This window comes from Papio anubis, chromosome 17 (assembly GCF_008728515.1).
Source record: "Papio anubis isolate 15944 chromosome 17, Panubis1.0, whole genome shotgun sequence".
Taxonomy (NCBI): Eukaryota; Metazoa; Chordata; class Mammalia; order Primates; family Cercopithecidae; genus Papio; species Papio anubis.
In genome coordinates, this window is record NC_044992.1 from 74,409,628 (window position 1) to 74,432,032 (window position 22,405).

Genomic DNA, 22,405 nt, shown 5'->3' on the forward strand with positions numbered 1-22,405 from the left:
GTATTAAAGTGAAAGCCTGATTGCATTTCCCTAGACATTCCCGATGGCAGCAGCCAACCTCTAGGGTCCAGGGAGCCGGATCCCCCTGACACAGTTCCCAGGGCCCTGCCGTTGTGAACGGCCCAGCCCACGCCACCCTTAGCCCCCCGCTGTGAGACTGTGAGTGTGAGTGTGAGTGTGGAGGCACAGCTGGTGAAGAAGCTTAGAAAAATTGCTGTTGTGTGCAGACTTTTGCTGAGGTCTGTGTGGTCCGAGCAGAGGAGAGCAGGCTGGGTTTGGGGAGCCCACGGCCGGATGTCAGGGCTGTACCCGCCTCTTGTGCTTTCTGTCCACACCTCCCAGCCCTGACCTGATGGGGACCTGCCCGAGGCCTGCAGCCGTTTACCTCCAGCCCGGCCGGCTTCTGTACTGAGAGCAGCCAGCTTGCATTTCTGCTGGTGTCAGCTCAGTGTTCTCGTGGGTTTGATGGATGTCACGGGAAAGTCAATCCTGGAAACCTGAGCCAGTTTCTGTCAGCTGACGTCGGAGGCATGGGACTGCCGGTTCTGCAGGTGGTCCCTGCTGGCTAAGACCGGCGTGTCATGTTTTGCGTGTAGACGTGGTCACTGTCCCTCAGATGCCTCCAGAGCATGTGGTGCAGGGCTGTCACCTTTCCGACGTACCCATGGGTGCCTGGAGTTGCCTCCTTAGCGGGGTCGAAACCATCCCCCACGTATTGTGGACAGCTGGTGACCTGTAAAAAGCCATTTCTGGATCTAGGAGCTTGGCTTGGGATGGGATGGGGTGGGGTGCAGGGTGCTCTCAGAGGGGTTCAGTGTCCCCCAGTTCCCACCCACGACACGGATCGTGCCCTGGAGATGGCAGTTGGAGGCAGTCCACGACCTTCACACGGCCTTCACGTGCTCCCCGTGTGCTGCGGGGTGTGCTTTTAGGGTCGCCCTTGGTGTTTGAGCAGTAAGTCTGAACAGGAGCCCCTGCCCACCATGAGGGGGGGAGTTAAAGGGCTCCGAATCCCTTTGGCCGGCAACAGAGTTAAAGGCGTTCTGAGTCCCCATGGCCGGCGGTGACAGAGTTGAAGGCGTTCCCAGGCCCCGTGGCCCCCGACGCAGTTGAAGGCGTTCCCAGTCCCCGTGGCCCCCGACGCAGTTGAAGGCGTTCCCAGTCCCTGTGGCCAGCGGAGACAGAGTTAAAGGTGTTCTGAGTCCCTGTGGCCAGCGGCGACAGTCGAACGTGTTCCGAGTCCCCGTGGCTGGTGACGCCTTCCTGGCTGCATTTCCTTCACCCCCCTGCTCTGTGAGGCGGGCCCATGGGGAGGTGCTGCTCTGTCATCTGCTCTTCTTGAATGTGTGGTCAGGGCAGCTGCGTTGATGGCCCCGAGGCTCCAGAGTCACCGCCCCTCAGGGGTTCTGCTGGGTGTTGGCTGCTGTTGGCTGCAGGGCGCCGTTGGCCTGTGCATTGCTGCCACCTACCCACGATGGGCAGAATTGTCACGAGCTCAGAAGGAAACCACGGAAAAGCCGCAGGTCCCGGAGCCTCCATGTGGTTGTCGCGGGCAGCTTTCCACGCCACATGCCTGCCTGGGCTGAGGCTGCGTTTGCACGTAGCCGGAAGAGGAGGGAGTTGGGGGTTCTAGTTGGGCTTTTTGATGATGGTATTTGGAAAGACGTGATACAAAGTAGCCACTCTGTCCTGTCCCTTCCTCACCCACCACACCCACTGCTCCCTGCTGGCAGGCCTTGCAGGCTGCCCAAGTAACTGAGCAACCGTGGAACATAAACACTGATGTGCTTTGTCCGGGTTTTTAAAAGGCGCTGTTACCACGGTTTTGGTGTCTGACGTCTTCACGCCATCCGGGTTCTCGGTGCTCTGAAGGGTGGCGGTGGGCTGTGGTCAGTTGTTGGGGGTGCTTGGTGCAGGGTGGTGTCTGTCTGCCTCTCTCCATCCCCAGCTCCAGCTTTCCCCCCGTGCTCTGCTCTGGGGCACGTGTGCTGTTGGGGTGCATCCCTCAGGGTTCACTGCGGGGCATGGATTGCTCGGGGGCATCGTGGAGGACGGCGTCTTTGTGGGAGGCATCCCTGCTCTGGACCCGCTGCCAACCTCCAGCTGTGTCTGCACCATGAGTGTGTTTGCTGGAGTCCGCGTTTGCACTCCCTTACACTGCTGAGTGCAAACTCACTCCTGCAAATGTGGCCTCACACCGTGGTGGGCGTGTCCCCCGGAAAGCGGCCCACGCCCTCCCTGGGGGCCCCTTTGCTGCCTGCACTCCCCAGCCGTGGCCACAGCTCCCCGCAGCTGGCCTTCCTCGTGCGGCTTCTTCCCCTCCAGGGCCTTTGCTGGCCCCAAGAGACTCTGTGGCCTGCAGGCTCTGAAGCCAGCTGTGTCCCTGGTGACCCTGACTGAGCCTTGGTGTCAACTCAGGGTTTTTTCTCCTCCTCGTTCAGTTTTACACTTCATAGGAAGTTTCCCTTTCAGCTTTCAAACAGGCATGGTTCAGAAAGTGAAATCGTTCCGCATAGCGTCTGTGGTCTCGGCCCCGCATCTCCCAGTCCCACATTTTTATTTTTCCAAAAGCAACCCTTTCAGTTTTTTAGCTGTCTGTTTTCCTTGCTTCTGTATTTCTGAGTTCTGTGTGTACAGAGCTGTTTCCTGATATCCTTAGTTTTAGATGTGTTCTTTCAAGTGAGACAAGACTCGAAGCTTTTGTCGGGGTGAGAGATCCGTGGGTTCATGGGCTACATGTGGGAGACGGGGAGGGGCTGCTGGTCACTTTCTCACCCAGGCCAGATGATGGCACCCTTGCACCCGAGGACGCTGGCGCGTCGGTGACATGCTGCCCGCAGGAGCGCCCAGTGCACCCCGGCCGCAGGTACCCTGGAGGTGTTGAACCACAGATTTCTTCAGATGTTTTTTGCACATTTCGTGGGAAAAGTGGCTCACCCCTTGGGAGTTGTCCGAGTCCCCTTTGTTCCCATAGCCTTTGTCATGAATATTCACATGAGAGGGGATGAGCATCCTGGGTGTCTTCAGCGTGGCCGGAACTGAGCTGCTTCCCCCGGTGCCAGGAGGACGAGCGTCCCCTCATCTCCATCTTAGACTCAGTGGCTCTTGCATTTCGTGCTTTAGGATCCAAGGAAAGAAACAGGAGCTCTGTTTAGTAAAGCGGAGGTGAAGGAGGGGTCCATCAGTCAGGGTGGGCTGCGTTTTGCTCTTGAAACAATCCCCAAGTTTCAGTGTCTTAGAACCACAGGTGTTTTTTTATCCTGCTCACATGTGGATCGCTGAGGGTGGGGGCCGGGAGGAAGAGGGTCATCTGGCTCTCGCAGCCTCGCACCAGAGGCGTCAGGAGAACCAGGAAAAGTTCTCTCCTCTCATGCCGAAGACAGGAGGGAAACCAGAGGCATCGGTGAGCCTCGAGTTGGCCACGGGTGTGTGGAGGATCGTGACTTAGCAAGCCGGGATACGCTGTTAATGGACTTCTTGCTGTGGGGGTGAGGGCTCCGTGCTCCGTCCCAGATGTCCTGAACACACCTGCCACCTCCCCTGTCCTCTCAGCAGAGACGTCACCGGTGCTGTCGTGGCTTCACTTTTACTTCTGTCTCAAATCACACAGGACGTTGTGCTGTTTTACGTAGTCGGAGTTCATTCAGATTTACATGTACAGACACCCTGTTCTCTTGTTCCATGGGAGTTCACTGGGATTTACCCACACAGACACCTGCTGCTTCTCCTTGTTCTGTCCTGCATTTCTCACCTTCGAAGACCATTTTCACTTTGCCTGGAGAACACGCTAGTATTTTCCGTAGTGTGTGTCTGCTGGTGGCACCCACTTGTTTGTTTATCCCAAAATGGCTTTTTTCCACTTTTTTTTTTTTTGAGACAGAGTTTCATTCACTCTGTTGCCCAGGCTGGAGTGCAGTGGTGCGATCTCGGCTCACTGCAACTTCCATCTCCCAGGTTCAAGCGATTCTCCTCCCTCAGCTTCCCAAGTAGCTGGGACTACAGGCACGCACCACCACACCCGGCTAATTTTTGTATTTTTAGTAGAGATGGGGTTTCACCATGTTGGCCAGGCTGGTCTCGAACTCCCGACCTCAGGTGATCCACCCGCGAGGCCTCCTAGAGAGCTTTTTTTTTTTTCTTTTTTCACTTTGATTCTTAAAGGTTATTGTTGCTAAGAATGAAACTTTGCATTTCTTCATTTGCTTGTGTTTTGGCACTTTAAAAATAATAGTCTCTTGTCTTCTGGAGAAGTTAGCCGCCAGTCTACTTGTTACTTTATTGGAGACAATCTTTTAAGTTTCCCCGGCTTTTTTTGAGATTTTATCTTTATTTGGTTTTCAGCACTTTTACCGTGATATTCCTAGAACAAGTTCCCTTTGTGTTTGTCTGACTTGGGGCTCTAGGGTTCATACTTGTTCCATAATCTGTATTTTCTGTCGATGTTTTGTTTGCTTTAAAAAAATTCCTAGCCATGATCTCTTTGAACATTGCTCACTGGCGTCTCCTCTCCTTTTAGGACTCATTACCCACTTCTCATCTGGATCTCACTGCACTTAATTCTTTACGCCTCTTACCTCTCTCCTCTGATTTTGTCTGATTCAGTTTGGACATTTTTTTTTTCTTCTTTTTTTTTTTTTTTGAGTTGGAGTCTCGCTCTATCAATCACCCAGGCTGGAGTGCAGTGGCACAATCTCAGCTCACTGCAACCTCCACCTCCCGGGATTAAGCGATTCTCCTGCCTCAGCCTCCCAAGTAGCTGGGACTACAGGCATGTGCCACCTCACCCGGCTAATTTTTGTATTTTTTGTAGAGATGCGGTTTCACCACATTGGCCAGGTTGGTCTTGATGTCTTGACCTTGTGATCCACTCACCTTGGCCTCCCAAAGTGCTGGGATTACAGGAACATTTTCTTTGACTTAAATTTCATTGTCACAAATTCTTTCAGGTGTGCCATATCTGCCATTAAACGCATCCTTGAATTCTTTTTTACTTCTCAGAACTTATATTAATTTTTTATAGTTTGCATATTCTTCTTAGTTTTCATTTTTTTCACGTCCTGGAACATATTAAGCATGGTTTAAAGTCTTTGTTTAATGTCATCACCTGGAGCCTCTGTGGCTGTTTCTGAAGGATGGCGTATCATACACGAGAAGCATCTCCACCAAGCCACAGGAACAAAACATTACAGAAATGCTTTGAGGCCTGGAATGTTCTCCTCTCCCAGAGAGAGATGACGTTTGCCCTTGACGGGAGGTGGATGCTTGCTGTCGGGGTCACCTCTGTCGGGTTTCAGGATGTGAGAGGGGTCAGTGCTGGGCTGGCCCACGTTTCACACCTGTTTCTAGGTGTGGTCCTCCGGGTTCAGAACTGCGGTGAGGGCTTTCCCGGTTCTCCCTTGGTCGTCCTGGAGTCCCGTCTTCCCGCTAGCTGGGGACGCTCCTGGATGCACTGTTGGGGGTTTCTGGTTTTTGTGGCACCCCCTGGAGTCAGCCGTGAGCCGGGGAGAGTTGGCCCCCGCCGCGCCGTCCCCGTCAGGGCCTCGTGAGCTCTCTGGTGACTGCAGGCACTTCCTGTGTGTGTTCATTTTGTCTAGCTTTTAAAAATGTCTTAGTGAAGGGTTGGTCTCTGCATTATCCAGTCTGTTTTAAAAAATATTCTTCACTTTGAAATAATTACAGACTTACAGGAAGTTGTGAGATGTCTGCATTATCCAGTCTGTTTTAAAAAATATTCTTCACTTTGAAATAATTACAGACTTACAGGAAGTTGTGAGATTAGTAATAGAGCCTAGCTGTGCTTCCCACGCTTCCCCTGCGGTGACTCCGGGTTCGGCTGCACAGTGTTGGAGCCAGGACCGTGTGTTGAGGCCCTGCCTCTTAACTGGACTGCAGGCCTTTGCGGTTTTGCGGCTTCATGTGTGTGTGGAGTGGGCATGTGTGTCTAGTTTTGTGCAGATTGATGCACAATCTGTAGCTTTCTGTAACGAACTCCACACTCAATCAGAAACCTGAGTCCTTCCCACAGAGACAGCCCCTGCCCTTTGCATTCTCACCCCCCTGCCGCCCTTCTAGAATATGCCATGATCGACTCATACGGTCGTGGCATTTTCTGTGAGCGTGGTGCCCTGAGACCCCATCGAGCTGTTTGTGTGTTCACAGTTTGTGCCTTCCTAGCCCACGGTTGGGTTTTACCAGAGTGCCTTCAACCAGCACTCAGTAAAGTACACCGGGACTATTTCTATCTGTTGCTGTTGTGAATAAGGTTGCCAGGAATATTCATGTGTGAGACATTGTGTGTACAAACCTTTTCATTTCTACTGCTGAGTCCTGTGTGCCGTTTCACGAGAGGCCGACACACTGCTTCATTCCACCTATGAGCCCTGGCCAAAATTTTTTAACTTGATTATAAAATACATTTAAAGTTCACATGCAGGGTGCATCCCCAAGAAAATTATTTTAAAAACTAGTTAGGACTTTGGTTTCCCAGTCTTTAAAACACATGAGAGCAGTACTCTGTTCAGAGCTGAAAGGATTCGCACTGTGACAGAGGCGTGTCTGGTTTTGGTGGAAAGGGGAGTGCACTGAGTGAGTGATGGTGTTAACAGGTGCCACGTGGAAGGAGGTAAAATCGTATCTAAAACTAAGTGTGAGAGTAACTAAAAACTTATGCATACAAACTACAATCATCAAAATCCTCAAAGACATTTTAGGAGACATTGTAGGACAGTGTCAGTCTCTGAAGACGACTTCTTAGTTTAGAAATTTTCAAATCTGCACAGAAGTAAAGGGAAATAGTTTACGGGGCCCAGAGTCTCGCCCAGCATCCCTGAGCACAGACCCTCGTGTTGTTTTCCCAGCGCTTCCTTTCTCCTCCCTTCCCCCGAGTTTAAAGCAGACCCTGAATGTCAGGTCCCAGCAAGCCCTCGCAGGGGTTTTCTAACGGTGGTAAGAACTGGTTTTCTAGCTTTTTTTTTGTTTCTTTTTGTTTCCCCTCTTGGCACGTAATCCCCAGTTAACAGATTTTGGAATAATAATTCCACAAGGAGATAGTTTTGTTGGGCCTTATACTGAAGAACAGACCATGGATAGGTTGGTAGGGAAAACAGAGATTCGGAGTAAATGTCTGACCACAGTCGAAAGGTAAAAAGTTAATTAGTGTACAGCGACTTGTAAAATTGCCTGTGACGAGGTGAAGGGTCCAGTGGGAAACGGGGCAGAGCAGACGTGTGGCATTTCATGCAGGAGAGGAGCAGACTCACACGGCCGTGGACGGTGAGGGTGCCCGGCCTCACCTCGCAGGCAGGGAAGTGCCAGGTTACTTCACATCGAGAGGACCATTTTCCTCTTTTCCAGTTGGCTGCGGTTGGCGCTGAAGAATCCTGGTGCCGAAAGACGCAGAGCAGGGTGTCTGGTGGAACAGGAGTTGTCCGGTCTGTTCAGTTTGCTGAGTGGCAGTATCTGTGACGATGGGAAGTGTGTGCGCAGGGAGGACAGGCCAGGACGGCCTCCGCGTCTGTAGCATGGACAGGCCTCCTTGTTCACCGTGACAAAAAATGGAAGGAGAGTTTAGTCCCTCAGGAGAAATAGTAAATACCATGAAAAAGCGTGCAGGAGACGTCCGTGAGTGGGTTCCGTTGTCAGGTAGAAACGGTGGGAGCCAGAGCAGTGCGCGGCCGTGGGAGCTGCTGATTCTGTTCAGTTGTCTCTGTCTCGTGCGTCCCGGCCCCTTGGTGGCTGGTCAGGGTCACGTTTCTGGTCATGGAGAGAGTGAGTGGCGAGCTATGTGGGGAAGTGAGGCATGGCCTGCGGTCTGGAGCAGTGTGGGTGATGGCTGGCTGTCGCTTGGGTCCTGAGTGACAGGTCCAGGAGCAGAAGCCTCAGTTACAGGGACGTCTGCAGCTCCCTGACAGGCCGGCCCAGCTTCTCTGAAGTGCAAGTGGGCCTGGCCGCGTGGCTGGGTCTACGGCACTTTCTTCAGGCTGCTCAGCGGAGAAGGCGTCTGGGCTTCTCATGGTGGCTCTGAAATGGTTCTGGGGTGTTCCCAGCTCTGGCAGCAGGGTAGGTTGGGTGGGCGGGGGCAGGAGCTGACCACACACAGTTCAGAATGCGGCCAGGGCAAGGCGCCGTGGCAGGAGCTTTTGGAAAACTAACATTGTGTCTGTCCTTTTTTTTTCTTCCCCCAGTGTGCGTTTTAATAGAAAAGTTGTCACTTTCCAAAATGCCCTTTCAAGGTGACACCATAATTGGTAAGTGCTTTTGTTTTTAATAGCATTTGCTTCCAGAATGACTTCAGATTAAAAGGTAAAAATGAACCTGTTAGGATGGGGGCGATAAAGGATTATAGCTTAAAGGTTCACGATATTATTAATTGGATATGTTGCCTTGAACTTGCTACAAGAATCTGCTTGAATAATGGGTGCCTTACACCCTCTTCACCATACACAGGAGGGCCCTTCCCCGCCACCACCTCAGTGCCCCCATCTCCTCGCTGCCATGCCCGGTGCCTGGGTCTCTGTGTCAGTTCTTCTCCCAGGCAGACAGTCGGGAGATGCAGCGACCCAGGCCCTCGTGGACCTGGAGAGTGCTGGCCGCTGGCACCACGGACCCTGCGGGCAGAGTGCCTGCGGCCCCTCAGCAGCCCCGACACGGGGCCACCAGAGCACAGTGAAGGGAGTCCCCAGGGCTGTTGTGTCCCGGGGCTGTCTCAGCAGCCTCAGAAGTTAGGACTTTTTTTTTTTGGATTGAATAGCCTTCACATTTGTTGCTTTTGCAGGATCTAATTGAGTTAAAGATTTGGGTTTATATTGGTGGGAGCCGGGGAGACCGTTTGAAGGAAAAGATTAGGGGTAACAAAAGAATGAAAGTTTCCCAGAATATGATGTATAAAAGTTTACAGAATGCTGGTGTTTCCCCCACTAAGAGCTTAACACAATTTAACAGCCGTGAGACGGCCTTTTCCCTTCACATGGAAGGGGCCTCAGACTTACCACAACATAGAGAATGTTCAGTTCTGCTTTTCCACAGATTCACCTCAAAGGTTACTGTCGACTTTAAGATTAGTATTAATAGAAGCTATTTTTTGCTGTTGTTTTTGATTTCAACTCACCACTCTGGCCTGGGCCCGCTAACTTGTTTCTTTACAGATGGTTGGCAGTGGCTGATAAATGACACTTTGGGATGTCTCCATCTCATCTCAAGTCACTCCCGACAGCAGATCAAGGTACGCTGAGCACGGTCGTTCCCGGCGCGGGGCTGTGGCGGTGTTTGTGTGTTAGTTACGGATGGTGTTTGTGTCGGCGACGGGGCCTCACGAGGCCGGCCGTTCCTGCGCTAGCCTGGTAACTGACAAATGCAGGTGTTCGATTTGGAATCCTGGATGGTAGAGTCAACGTGGTTTATAACCAGAAAATCCAACACAGCCATCGGAATCCAAATGTTTAATTTTTTATTGTTTCTGACTGTATTAATTATAGTCACCTTCGAGACACTTGTTCTGCATCGATAGTCGCTGTGCTCCATTAAGTTCCGTGTCCTTAGCATCCGAGGTTTGGAAACTCCCTTTACGGTGCTCCTGGGCAGATGAGAAAACAGCACCCCAGGACCTCTGTCCACATGCACTGACCTAGTCATGTTGTGTGGGTGCCAGTGTGTGTGTGCCCGTCCCCAGCCACCTGCCCTCCCCTCCCATCCTGGGGGATACAGGTGGACTTTGGACTCACAGAGCTGTAACACTGATCTCATTGCATAGATAACAAACCATGGGCCTGGTGCAGAGGCAGGTGGATCACTCGAGGTCAGGAGTTCGAGGCCAGCCTGGCCAACATGGTGAAACCGCATCTCTACTAAAAATACAAAAATTAGCGGGGTGAGGTGGCGTGTGCCTGTAGTCCCAGCTACTCAAGAGGCTGAGGCAGGAGAATTGCTTGAACTTGGGAGGCGAAGGTTGCAGTGAGCCAAGATCGTGCCACTGCACTCCAGCCTAGGTGACAGAGCAAGACTGTCTCAAAGAAAGAAAGAAAGAAAGAAACCATGGTTACCAACATTGACTAGGTTTTGATATTGAGGATGAAGAACAGAAGTACATTAAGGTGTCTTGTAATTCTCTGACTTCCTCCGTACTTGGCATTTCTTTTTCCTTAGCGTCTTCAATTTCCTTAATTTTTTTTTCCTTAAGTAACTTGAACATTCTGTAGGATCCAAGTACACTTCTATTAATTGAATTTTAATGCATCATGATCAGTGCCTCAAAATTTTCTTTCAAAAGTCCATGATTAATTCACGCCTGCCGTGATGCTGGTGTACTTTGCCCCTGGGATTGGCACAGATGGTGACTTGTGGAATGCAGCCCTCTGTGGAAGACGCACCTTCTCTGCTCACAGCCCCGCCCGCCCTGCGCCCAGCGCCTCTCCAAGGCTGCTCTGTTGGCCCCGCCCGCCCTGCGCCCAGTGCCTCTCCAAGGCTGCTCTGTTGGCCTCGGCTCCCAGGCTTTGGGGGAGCAGTGGAAAGAACACGTGGGTTCAGTGTTTGCTACTTGCTGGCTGTGTGGTCACGAAAGGCTCCTCCGTAAGTGGCAGAGGTGGGGGTTCGAGGAGACTGGCACTGAGCCCCACACGCGGTGGGACTGGTGACTCTCTGCACGCTCCTGCTCTGTAGCAATTGCCATCCCTCCCACCATGGCTCCTGGTGGCCTTGGGATGGGTTCCCGAGGGTCTCCTGCTGTCCGGCCCCAACTCCTGTTCCCAGTGCCTCCCCCCCGGAGCCCTGTGTCTCTAACTGAGGCTGACGTGGGTTGGCCTGGAGGCCCTGCCCCATTACTCTGGGTGCACAATGTATGCCTTTTCCTTCATACCTGTTTCCGGGAAAGAAAAAAATGCTCCATTTTATGACTGCTCCATAGTAGAAGACAGGCAGTGTGGAAAGAAGAATCAGGTTGTCCGTTCAGTTTCTTAGTTGTAGTGAAGCGATGCATGTGTCTGACAGACGCTGGCGGGCAGCCGTGCTGGTCAGGTGCTTCTCTGACCTCAGGGGTGACTCTGCTGTATCCCTGGCTCGGGGGTCATCGCTGTGCCTGAACCTCAGGGTGACCTGCTGTGTCCCTGGCCGGGGGCTTCTCCGACCTGAGAGTGACCCTCTGTGTCCCTGGTCTCGGGCTACTCTGACCTCAGGGTGACCCACCGTGTCCCTGGTCAGGTGCTTCTCTGACCTCAGGGTGACCTGCTGTATCCCTGGCCGGGGGCTCCTCCGACCTCAGGGTGACCCACTGTGTCCCTGGTCAGGTCCTTCTCTGACATCAGGGTGACCCGCTGTGTCCCTGGTCTCGGGCTGCTCTGACCTCAGGGTGACCCACGGTGTCCCTGGTCAGGTGCTTCTCTGACCTCAGGGTGACCTGCTGTGTCCCTGGCCAGGGGCTTCTCCGAGCAGAGCTGCTGTGTGCTCACCGTGCTGCCTTTGTTTTAGGATGCAGCAGTCTCAGCCCTGGCCACTCTCTGCAGTGAATATTACATGAAGGAGCCAGGGGAGGCAGATCCCGCAATTCAGGGTGAGTGGGGGCCCTTTCCTTGAAGGCTCCAGGGGCTTCCAGCAGGAAGCTGCTCGGGGAGTGTCTGGGCACGGAGGAGGCCTCAGCTGTGCAGGGGAGCAGAGCCACCACCATCACGGCTGGAGCGGGACTGTTCGGGTCTCAGGTTCCCGGCCGAGGACCTCTGGGCAGGTCCCACAGCGGCCCGGGGTGTTGCATCACCCTGAGCAAGCGGCTCTGCAGGGGGCCTCTGTTGACAGCACCCTGGCAGCTGGTCCTGGAGCACAGTGTTCCTCACACTTTCAGTTGTGTTTTCTTACATTACATTTATTTATTTTATTCTTTCAGACAGTCTGGCTCCGTCACCCAGGCTGGAGTGGCGCGGCTCACTGCAGTCCCCGCCTCCCAGGTTCAAGCAAATCTCCTGCCTCAGCCTCCCGAGTAGCTGGGATTACAGGTGCCCGCCATCACGCCCGGCTAATTTTTTGTATTTTTAGTAGAGACGGGGGTTTCTCCATGTTGGTCAGGCTGGAATCAAACTCCTGACCTCAGGTGATCCGCCCGCCTCGGCCTCCCAAAGATCTGGGATGACGGGCGTGAGCCTCTGCGCCCGGCCGGTGTTCTTAGGATTTTTGTGCACACCGTGACATTTTTCTAGTGCGTGTTCTTCACTTGTTAATATATTTTGCTGTTTTTTCCTTCTTTGTGAAAGTAGCATAAGGCTGGCTTTACTGTGTCCCATGCATGGCTGCCCTGCCGCCACACTGTGCGTCCTGCGCCCCCTGTCCCGTGCGTGGCCGCCTCACTGTGCGTCCTGCGCCCCCTGTCCCGTGCGTGGCCGCCTCACTCTACACCCTGCGCACCCTGTCCCGTGCGTGGCCGCCACACTGTGCGTCCTGCGCCCCCTGTCCCGTGCGTGGCCGCCTCACTGTGCGTCCTGCGCCCCCTGTCCCATGCGTGGCCGCCTCACTGTGCGTCCTGCGCCCCCTGTCCCGTGCGTGGCCGCCTCACTCTACACCCTGCGCCCCCTGTCCCGTGTGTGGCCGTCCTGCCGCGTCACTCCTGCCGCGTCACTGTACGTCCTGCACCCCCATGCTGAAGTTCAGGCTCATTTATCGCACATCATGTATCTGTTTGAGGGATCTGCTTCCTGAATCGTACTTTTTATTTTTAAAGTGTCACATGCACATATGTTGGCCCACAGTGTTCCTCTATGTCATATGATAGAACATGTATTAATCACATCAAAAGTGTGTGAATCATCACTTAAAATTATAAGTATATAAAAATCATGCATTAGCTTGGCATGGTGGCACACACCTGTAACCCCAGCTACTTGGGAGGCTGAGTGTGAGTTTGAGGCTGCAGTGAGCTAAGATTGCACCACTGCACTCCAGCCTGGGTGACAGAATGAGACTCTGTCTCAAAAAAAAAAAAAAAAAAAAAGCCGGGCGCGGTGGCTCACGCCTGTAATCCCAGCACTTTGGGAGGCCAAGGCGGGCGGATCACAAGGTCAGGAGATCGAGACCATGGTGAAACCCCGTCTCTACTAAAAATAGAAAAAATTAGCCGGGCGCAGCGGTGGGCGCCTGTAGTCCCAGCTACTCGGGAGGCTGAGGCAGGAGAATGGCGTGAACCCGGGAGGCGGAGCTTGCAGTGAGCCGAGATTGCGCCACTGCACTCCAGCCTGGGCAACAGAGCAAGACTCCGTCTCAAAAAAAAAAAAAAAAAATTCTCTTTTTGATCCCTATTTTGAGGTGGGGCCACTTTGGAAATGTGTCTGCTTTGGGAACCTTTGTTGACCGTGGCTTCGCTCCTGTTCTGGGGCACACGTCGGGTGTGACTGTACACGATGGGCAGCAGAGGCCTCTCTTCACACTCGTCACTTCCTTTCAGAGAAGCTGATCACGCAGTACCTGGCCGAGCTTCGGAGCCCCGAGGAAATGACTCGCTGTGGCTTCTCGTTGGCCTTGGGCGCCCTTCCAGGCTTCCTTCTGAAAGGCCGGCTCCAGCAGGTGAGACTGGCTACGCACAGCGGACGGGGCCTGGGGCGAGGGTGTGGGAGCCGCGGACGGGGCCTGGGGCGAGGGTGTGGGAGCCTTGTGTGTTGGGGCATGAGGTAGGCCCAGCCATTAGTAAACCCACTCAGTGCTTGTAGCTGGGAGGGGATTCCTGGAAATCGGCACCTGTGGCCAGGAGAAAGGGGGCAGAGGGCACCCAAGGTCTGTGGCCCCTCAGGGCCCTGGCAAACGCTTTCCTGTCAGAGGACAGACTTTGAAAAGCTGAATTCTGGGAGGGAGGAGAAGGTGGTGTTTGTAGAAGCAGCTGCGGAGAGTGAGGAGAACACAGTTGCGTTTGTGCGTTTGTGGATCCGGGTCCTGTTTTGGCTGCGGCCGCGCATCCAGGCGGGGGCAGAGGCGGCTCCACGTCCTCCCACAGGTCAGCCCCACGCTGGCCTCGGCGACCTGCTCTCTCACACAGTTGAAACACAGATAACTGTGAAACAGGATCACTTGGAGACATGACAGATGAGGCTGTTGAGACCCAGCTGCTTCCTTTGTCCCATACCCCAGGTCTCAGCATAGGACAAAAGGGGGACCTCAGGTAGGGTGCGACCAGACCGCCAGTGACGCCCTGGGGTAGGGGCTGACTGTGGAGAGGCTGGAGGTGACCCCTCTCTGGGTGTCCTTCCTGGGCTCCACCGGGGGCCATGGGAGGCCCCTCGAGGAAGGTGGTGCCAGGAACTGCCTGTCACATGGTGCGGGGTCTGTGGCTCCGGGCCGACATCACCACCTCCCTAGAGTGCACTTCGTTATAGCTTATGGTTCTTCCATGATTCTTTATTGCTTTCCAGGTTCTTGCAGGTTTAAGAGCAGTTACCCACACTTCTCCTGAGGACGTAAATTTCCCTGAGTCGAGGAGAGATGGCTTGAAGGCCATTGCTAGGTGAGTCCCAGCAGTTCCTCCCTAAAGTCGTAAGTCTCTGAAAGGCCAAGAAATGAACGCTAAGGAGGATGTTTTTGCTCAGAGGCAGGATTTGTGATTCTTCACTTCCTAGGTTTCCTCTCTTCCAGAGGATCGCCAGTCCCAGGTCCTGGAGGCTCGTTCAGTCTCTTGCTGTCATAGTCATAGTGAATGTTAAACATCTTTAGCAACACTGGGCCCCTTTGAGAATTGGGGAAATGTGTCCTGGCCCAAGGTTGGCAAAGAGGAGGTGACCCTGCCAGCCAGTGTTTGGAATGATCTCCACCCTCGTTGACAGACACGCACCTGGGGCCATGCCATATGCCCTCTCCTCCCTGCAGGCACACAAGAGGAGCAGCCCCGTGGGGGTCATGCACGCCCCCTTCTTTCCTATGCCAGCATCCGTCCCCTCTAGTCAGGGTGGGAAGTGGGAGGGACCCGCCGTAGGGGGTGTCCCCGTCCACCTTTCAACACGAGAGACGGCAGAGTGTGACCTTGGGGAAGCACGTCCCACGTTCCGTACGTGTGGAAGGAGCTCTGGATTTCTGATGTACGCGAGGGTCCTAGACTGTTCTGAGTGTGTCTTCTCAGGATCGGGAACACACATCAGACCTCTGTGGCGTGGAAGGCGAGGCTCACAGATGTTTGTTAGCTCAGACGTTTTAAATTTTAGGATTTGCCAGACTGTTGGTGTGAAACCAGGAGCCCCAGACGAAGCTGTGTGCAGAGAGAACGTTTCCCAGATTTATTCTGCACTGCTGGGCTGCATGAACGACTACACCACGGACAGCAGGGGGGACGTGGGCGGCTGGTACGTGCGCAGCGGGGGGGACCCGGGCGGCTGGTACGTGCGCAGCAGGGGGGACCCGGGCGGCTGGTACGTGCGCAGCAGGGGGGGACGCGGGCGGCTGGTACGTGCGCAGCAGGGGGGACGCGGGCGGCTGGTAACGTGCGCAGCAGAGGGGAGCACTTCCTCGGAGAAGCCCGTCTGTTCCATGGAAACTCGGAGGCCCCGGGCTTTTCTGCAGGGAGAAATCTTTGTAGAGTGCCGTATTTTGCGTTTTAAAGGCTCTTGGGAAGACGACCTGTTCTCTGCTCCCGGGTGAGCCTGCGTGGCGGGGCTTTGCAGGTGCTTGTCCAGCCTGTCCTTAGGTGTTGGGCCTGCGTCATCCTCATTGACTGGGTGTGAGGAAGGACGCGTCTTCAGTGAAAGGCTGCCGGCTGCTTACATTGGGTTTTGCCAACATTTCTCGCTGAAATGGGATTGATAATCCCCGAAACTCCTGTGTGTGCAGGATGCCTCGGGGCCCCCGTATATGCGGCTGTGGGTCTCCCTTTCCTGCACACGTTCCTGTAGCATGCAGGGAACCTCTGCAGACCCTGTGACTTTTCTCCCTGGCAGCGTGCCTGGGCTCTGTGTGGGGTTAGTCACTGGTGTTGAATTCGCACAGCCTGCCAGCGTGGTTGTAGAACCGGGGTTGGGAACTCCCTCTCAAGCTGGGTGTCTCTGCCTCTCCTTGTCCCATCAGGGTCCGCAAGGCCGCCATGACCGGTCTGATGGATGTGACACTTCTGCTGGCTCAGAGCCAGCCTGAGCTGATCGAGGCCCACATGTGAGTGTCACATCGCAGCTCTTCTGCATCCTAGAGGGCAGCCCCAAGCTTGGGGAGGCTGGTGGGGCGGGCAGTCCTGGTGCTCAGTGGCATTTGCATTGCTGGGCACACATCTTCCTCCCAGAGAGCCTCTCTGGTCCGTGACCTCAGGTTTGTGCAGGCCCCTCCTCCTGCCCCTGTAGCCATGGCTTGAGCTGGGGCCCCTCCTCCTCTGCCCAGTGCCCCCAGGACAAGGCTCTGCTCCCCAGCCTGGGCCTCCCCCAGTGCTCTGACCAGTTTGATGACAACCAGCTTCCCAGGTTAGGGCCGGGCTGGAGGTGGGGACTGCTCAGCTTAGGACCCTGAACCTGGGGGTCTGCTCCTGCCAGGACCAGCTGAGCCATCACTCAGTTCCCTGCACCTGAGGCTGCCATTGGGGCCTGCCCTTGCTGTGGGTCTCTGTCGGGGGTACTAGGTTGTGGGGACCCCCAGGCCCTGCACTTGCTGTCGGTCTGTCTGTCAGGGGCACTGAGTCATGGGGATCCCAGGCCCTGCCCTTGTGGGTCTCTGTCGGGGGCACTTGGTTGTGGGGATCCCGGAGCCTGATTTCCTTAGTTCTCACCTCTTTCTCCTTCCCTCCCCCCATCTCTTCGCCAGCCCCAGCTTCTCTGTCTCCATCCCCAGCCTCTCTGTCCCCCACACTCTTCTCCACCCGCTTCTGTAATCATATTTGTTGTCCCCGCTTCAACCCTAAGAACTCAGTGGCATGTGTGTCACATGTACGTAGCATGTATTTGCTGTGCACCTGTAGGGTCGGGCTCCTGGGATGTGAAGGTAAATGGGGTGTGGTCCTTCCAAGCCAGTGTCCTGGTGTCAGCTGCCAAGTCCCGAGGGGCCCATATGTCCTCGTGGTGCTTGAGCTGGACTCATGGCTCAGACTGCCTGCGCTCGGTTTACTGCCCGGGCTCGGTTTGCCGCCTGCCCTCAGTTTACCTCCTGCTCTTGGTTTGCAGCTGTGAGCGCATCATGTGCTGTGTGGCCCAGCAGGCCAGTGAGAAGATCGACCGTTTCCGTGCTCACGCCATCAGCGTGTTCCTGACGCTCCTGCACTTTGACAGCCCTCCCATCCCCCACGTGCCCCACCGAGGAGAACTGGAAAAGCTGTTTCCCAGGTACTGTCGGGGCGTACGGCCCGCGTTGGCTCCCAGGAACTGTCGGGGCGTAGACCGTCCACACTGGCCCCGCAGCCGTGGCAAGATCATGGGCCGCCCGGCCTCGTCCCACTCACTCTCTTGCAGGTCCGACGTGGCCTCCGTGAATTGGAATGCACCTTCCCAGGCCTTCTCACGCATCACCCAGCTCCTCGGGCTGCCCACCTACCGCTACCCCGTCCTGCTGGGGCTTGTCGTGTCCCTGGGCGGCTTGACGGAGTCGACGGTGAGGAGGCGTCGCGCTGGCGGGGGTGGGAGGTGGTGGCTCCAGGGGCACTTGGCGCTTCCTTGCTTCTTGGGGGTGTATGTGGAGCTGGGCCTTTTCTTCCAGTGCTTTCTCTCTCTCTCTGGCGTATTTGGTTAGGGGGTCAGGGGCCCAGCGGCTTCCTCATGACCCAGGAGGCTTAGGGTTTGTGGGATGGTCGAATCTGATAAAGGTGGAACAGCACGTTGAGTGGGGGTCAGCAGCAGACTTTGAAGTGGGCCAGCTCCGCTCTCCTCCCGCGGCCGCAGCCCTGGAGCCCCAAGTGTCCCCTCGGGGTTTAGCCCTCCAGGACCTGTGTCTGATGCCTGCATGTGGATACCTGGGCTCCGCCCTCCACTTCCAGGGCTCCAGGCGCAGCTTCCCATTCTGTGGGGAGGGTCTCCAGAGCCTGTCGTGGCTGAGCTGGGGAACTGGAAGGCCTCTCTGCATCTTGTCACTCGTGGCCCCTGCACCTTGGGTCATGACCTGCTTCGTGTGGCAACCCTGTGACAGCTGCTGCATCCTAGAAAACACATAACAGGACATGAGGTGCCCTCTGCACCATGCGGACACGTGCGGGGAGACCCAGGCCATGCGAGCCGGGCCCCGAGACATTCTGCACACAGGGGAGTTGTGGGGATTATCAAATCCCGCTTCAGTGGGAAACGTGAGCGAAACCCAACGTGAGTGGCTGCAGGCTTTCGTCACGTGCGCCCCTTCACGTCCTAAGTGAGGCCTCAGCTGTGCTGCCGCTGCCGAGAGCTGTGTGTCTGCTTTGGGTGTCTGCGCCGTGGGTGCCTCCATGCTGGCGTCCACACCAGCCGCTGTGGGCCAGACCCTCACGTCTCCGCAGCTCAGAGCAGTTCTCCGCTTTAGCAGATGCTTGGCCGGCTGCAGCCAAGCCTGAGGGGTGGTGGGCTGGGGGTCCCGCTCCCTTCTGAGGCGTCTCCGTGTTGCAGGTCCGGCACTCCACGCAGAGCCTCTTCGAGTACATGAAGGGCGTTCAGAGTGACCCGCAGGCCCTGGGCAGCTTCAGCAGGACCCTTCTGCAGATCTTCGAGGACAACCTTCTGAATGACAGGTGAGTGGTGTCTCTGGCGGCCTCAGAGGTGTGAGTGGTGCTGGTGCCTCTCACCGTGCTCCCTACATCCCCGGGGTCTTGCAGGGTCTGTCTGGGGTCTGAAGGGAGAAGCGAGACATGCTTTACCCGTTGGTGGCTCAGCGAGGAGGATGTGCCTGTAGCACATGGTTCTCTGGGCGGTCAAGCCTCAGGCCCTGCACCTCCTCTTCCAGTCTGCACGTCAGGCAGGGAAATGACCATTTTGTGTACGCTGGATGTAAAGGTAATATGAGTAGAAGGTGGTCCCTGCGTGTAGGAAGGCGTTGTGGCGAGCTCCTCCGGCTCGGTGCTCCCCCGGCTCGGTGCTCCCCCGGCTCAGTGCTCCCCCGGCGCAGTGCTCCCCCGGCTCAGTGCTCCTCCGGCTCAGTGCTCCCGGGGACGCGCTTGCGGACACAGCCACCCAGCGTGAGAGCGTGCGTTCCTGAGGATGGAGTGTCAAGTGAGAAACATGGCTGCTTTCTGGAGGTTTCTGCCTTTACTTGGAGGCACCGTATAGACCCTGTGGGCCTTGACCTCAGAATTGGGAACGTCCCCTGGAAGGGCTGTTCCCGGCGTGTGTGAGGACGAGGACCTGGGCCTGGTGTCCCCTCGGGCGGGGCCTCGGCCGCGTCTCCCATGAGAGCACAGATGTCGCTCTCAGTGAACAGGAACTCGGCCCAGCCGTGTTTTCTTCTCTCGTTATGACTATAATCAGCTGCACATAAAGGGGGCAGTTCAGTCGATTTTGACAGGCGTCCACCCTTGAAACCGTCCCCATTCACGATGGAGGGCTCCAGCCCAGGGTTTCCTCCTGGCCCTTCGAGTCTGTGCGCCCGACCTGCGTCACCATAGCCTCAGCATGTGGCCCCCTGAGGCGTCTGGGCCGTGTGCCGGTCGCTCATTCCTGCTTGCTGACGAGTCGTGTCCATTGGTGGAGGCACCACAGTGTGTCTGTCTGTGGGCATTTTGGTGGTTTCTCCCTTGGGGCTATTGCTGGGAGAGCTGTGGGCAGTCAGTGTGTGCACGCCTGTGGGGAGGTGTGCACCGCAGGGCCTCCCTCGCCGTGGGCTGCGGAGCCCAGCTCTCCTGCGTCCGTTGGCCTGTGCTAAAGCTCTCCTGAGGCTCCTGTCGCCCAGAGGGAACCTCCCCAGGCTCCTTTTCTGTGGGGTAACTACCGAGGTGCTGCAGGCTGGCCCACACGGAGGCGAATGTCTAGCTTTGGAAAGCTGCTGGAGGGTTTCCGGAGCGCCCACGTGTCATGCCTTCCTGCTGCTGCTGCGGTCTGAAGTTGCTCTGTCTGCCGCCTTGCTGCTTTATATCCTCTCTGGAGAAGGGTCTTCATTTTTTTCTGTTCTTCCTGGACTGTTGTGGTCTGATCCTCCCTCGTCACACATGTGACTTGATGTTTTCTCCCTGCCTGTCCCTTCACGCACCGAGTGGGGGCTTACACTTTATGCCCCAGCATCTCCCCTTGTCCTCTGAGGCACAGATTTTTCTGGTGTATGAGAGACAAGCTTGCCTAATCCGTGGTCACCGAGACTTTCTGTTTTGTCCTGGAAGTTTTATAGTTTTGGGTTGTGTATTTACACCTGGGGTGTGTCCTGAGTGAGGTTTCGTACGTGGTATGGCGTCGGCACAGGACCTTGACGCCCAGCAGTGCTCACCTCATTGCCGGGAGGGCTCCCTCTCCGCTGTGTTGCCGTTGCAGCTTTGTAAGAAACTGGGTTTACTTTGGAGCCTTCTGTGCCTGACATGTTTGCTTCGCTTTGCACCAGGGCTGTGCTCTTTCCATCCCTTCCGCTTTACCATCGTCTTCGAAGTTCAGTGTCAGCCTCCAGCCTTGTTCCTTCCTGCCACAGTTGTTTTATCTTTTCCTGAAGATTTGCGTTTCCACATACATTATAAAGGGGGCTTTTTGGTTTCCACAGTGGTGCCAGGGTTTCCACTGGGATCGTACTGACTCTCAGCCAGTCGGGGATGGGCGTCCTTGTTGCTGGTGTCCAGGGTCTCACAGCCCCTTCTCCCCTCAGGGTGTCCCTGCCGCTGCTGAAGACTCTGGACCACGTGCTCACCCACGGCTGCTTCGACATCTTCACCACGGAGGAGGAGTGAGGCTCTGCTTTTCATGACTTGCTTTCTGATTAAGCCTAAGTAGCTCACGTATGAAAGAAAAAGTAATCAGACACAGAGATCAGAATTCCAGGAAATGATCTTGCAGTGTGTTCAGGGTCAGTTATGATGACTGTAAATACCGTCCTAACAACTGACCCTCAGAATAACACGGAATAATGAGTCACATAATGACATATTATGACTGTAAGTGCAGTCGACCCCGTGTGGGGCTGAGGCGGGGGCCCCGCACTGTACGGGGATGAGACTCGCAGGGCAGAGGGCAGAGGCTGGCGACCCGGCAAGGACGTGCACAGGAGATGGGAGCTCCTTGCTTCTGCGCCCTGCGGATGTCCCCGGCCGGCCTCAGCTGGGTTGTCGGCCCTGAGTGGTCATCTCGTTGTTGCCGTGTTTTCTTGCTTCATTGAATTTTACCGTGTTGGGCCAGTGTTTTATTTATTTATTTTTGAGACAGGGTCTATCTAGCTCTGTTGCCCAGGCTGGAGTGCAGTGGCACAATCACAGCTCACTGCAGCCTCTACCTCAGCCTCCCAAGGATCTGGGACTACAGGCATGCGCTATAGTCTGATGTACGGCTAGTGTTTGTGTTTGTAGAAGAGACGGGGTTTCACCGTGTTTCCCAGGCTGGTCTTGCTGCCTTGGCCTCCTAGAGTGCTGGGATTACAGGTGTGAGCCACTGCCCCTGACCTGGATAGATTTGTATCTGGGGTGCACTGAGTCATCTGGAGACAGTGTGGTCTTTTTTGGGGGGCACTTTTGTTTGTTTGAGATGGAGTCTTGCTCTGTTGCCCAGGCTGGAGTGCAGTGGCTCAATTTCAGCTCACCACGACCTCCTCCCGGGTTCAAGCAGTTCTCTCCCAGCCTCCTGAGTAGCTGGGATTACAGGTGTGCACCACCACACCTGGCTAATTTTTTGTATTTTTAGTAGAGACAAGGTTTCACCATATTGGTCAGGCTGGTCTCAAACTCCTGACCTCAAGTGACCTGCCCACCTCAGCCTCCCAAAGTGCTGGGATTACAGGCGTGAGCCACTGCGCCCGGCTTGGGTGCTGTTCTTAAGCTGTCAGGTGGACCCAGAGCCGCTCTGGTCTCCGGGTTTTTCTGCCTCTTTAAGGTCTCTGCTCCCTGGCGCTTCCCTTCCCACCGCTGCTGGGGCAGTGCCGGGGCTTCTGGTCATCTTTTGGGTGATTCCTCCCCAGCCTTGGGCAGCGTCCTCGTACTCAGGCACTGGCTGACCCAGGCCCAGGCGAGTCCTCAAGGGCCCCCAGGAAGCCCCCTCTGGTGCTGAGAACCTGAACGAGCTCTGCAGACTTGGGGTTCCCCGCTTCTCACCATGGGCTTCCCGCTGGAGCCTGCCAACTGCTGGACTTGGCTCTGCCTTAACCTTCGGGCGGGAGACGGATCGGTCTCTGTTGCTCCATCTTTGCTGGACGCTGCACATGTGTTTTAATCTGACAGCATCACAGGGTTTCCCCTTTTAGTTTGTTCGTGGGCATCACTGACCTTATACCTGCTGTTGGAACAACCTCCATGTTCACAGGTGCACCCAGCTCGGTTGTGGTGTATTATCCTTTAATATAATGCTAAATATTCCATTAAAAAAAATTTTTTTTTTTGAGACAGTTTTGCTGTTGTCGCCCAGGCTGG

At 55.3% G+C, this 22,405-nt stretch overlaps 1 protein-coding gene across 2 annotated transcripts in view; it reads left to right on the forward strand.

Moving 5' to 3' along the window:
* The window catches only part of TBCD (tubulin folding cofactor D), a 180,656-nt gene that overhangs the window by 150,380 nt on the left and 7,871 nt on the right, over nt 1–22,405 (forward strand). For both annotated transcript variants that reach the window (XM_017950116.3, XM_017950114.2), the window contains 11 exons: nt 8,184–8,246; nt 9,144–9,220; nt 11,458–11,539; nt 13,415–13,533; nt 14,373–14,464; nt 15,156–15,293; nt 16,012–16,095; nt 17,088–17,246; nt 17,373–17,511; nt 18,489–18,610; nt 20,659–20,736. In XM_017950116.3, coding sequence (XP_017805605.1) covers nt 8,184–8,246; nt 9,144–9,220; nt 11,458–11,539; nt 13,415–13,533; nt 14,373–14,464; nt 15,156–15,293; nt 16,012–16,095; nt 17,088–17,246; nt 17,373–17,511; nt 18,489–18,610; nt 20,659–20,736 — 1,153 coding nt within the window. The remainder of the gene's footprint in view (nt 1–8,183; nt 8,247–9,143; nt 9,221–11,457; nt 11,540–13,414; nt 13,534–14,372; nt 14,465–15,155; nt 15,294–16,011; nt 16,096–17,087; nt 17,247–17,372; nt 17,512–18,488; nt 18,611–20,658; nt 20,737–22,405) is intronic.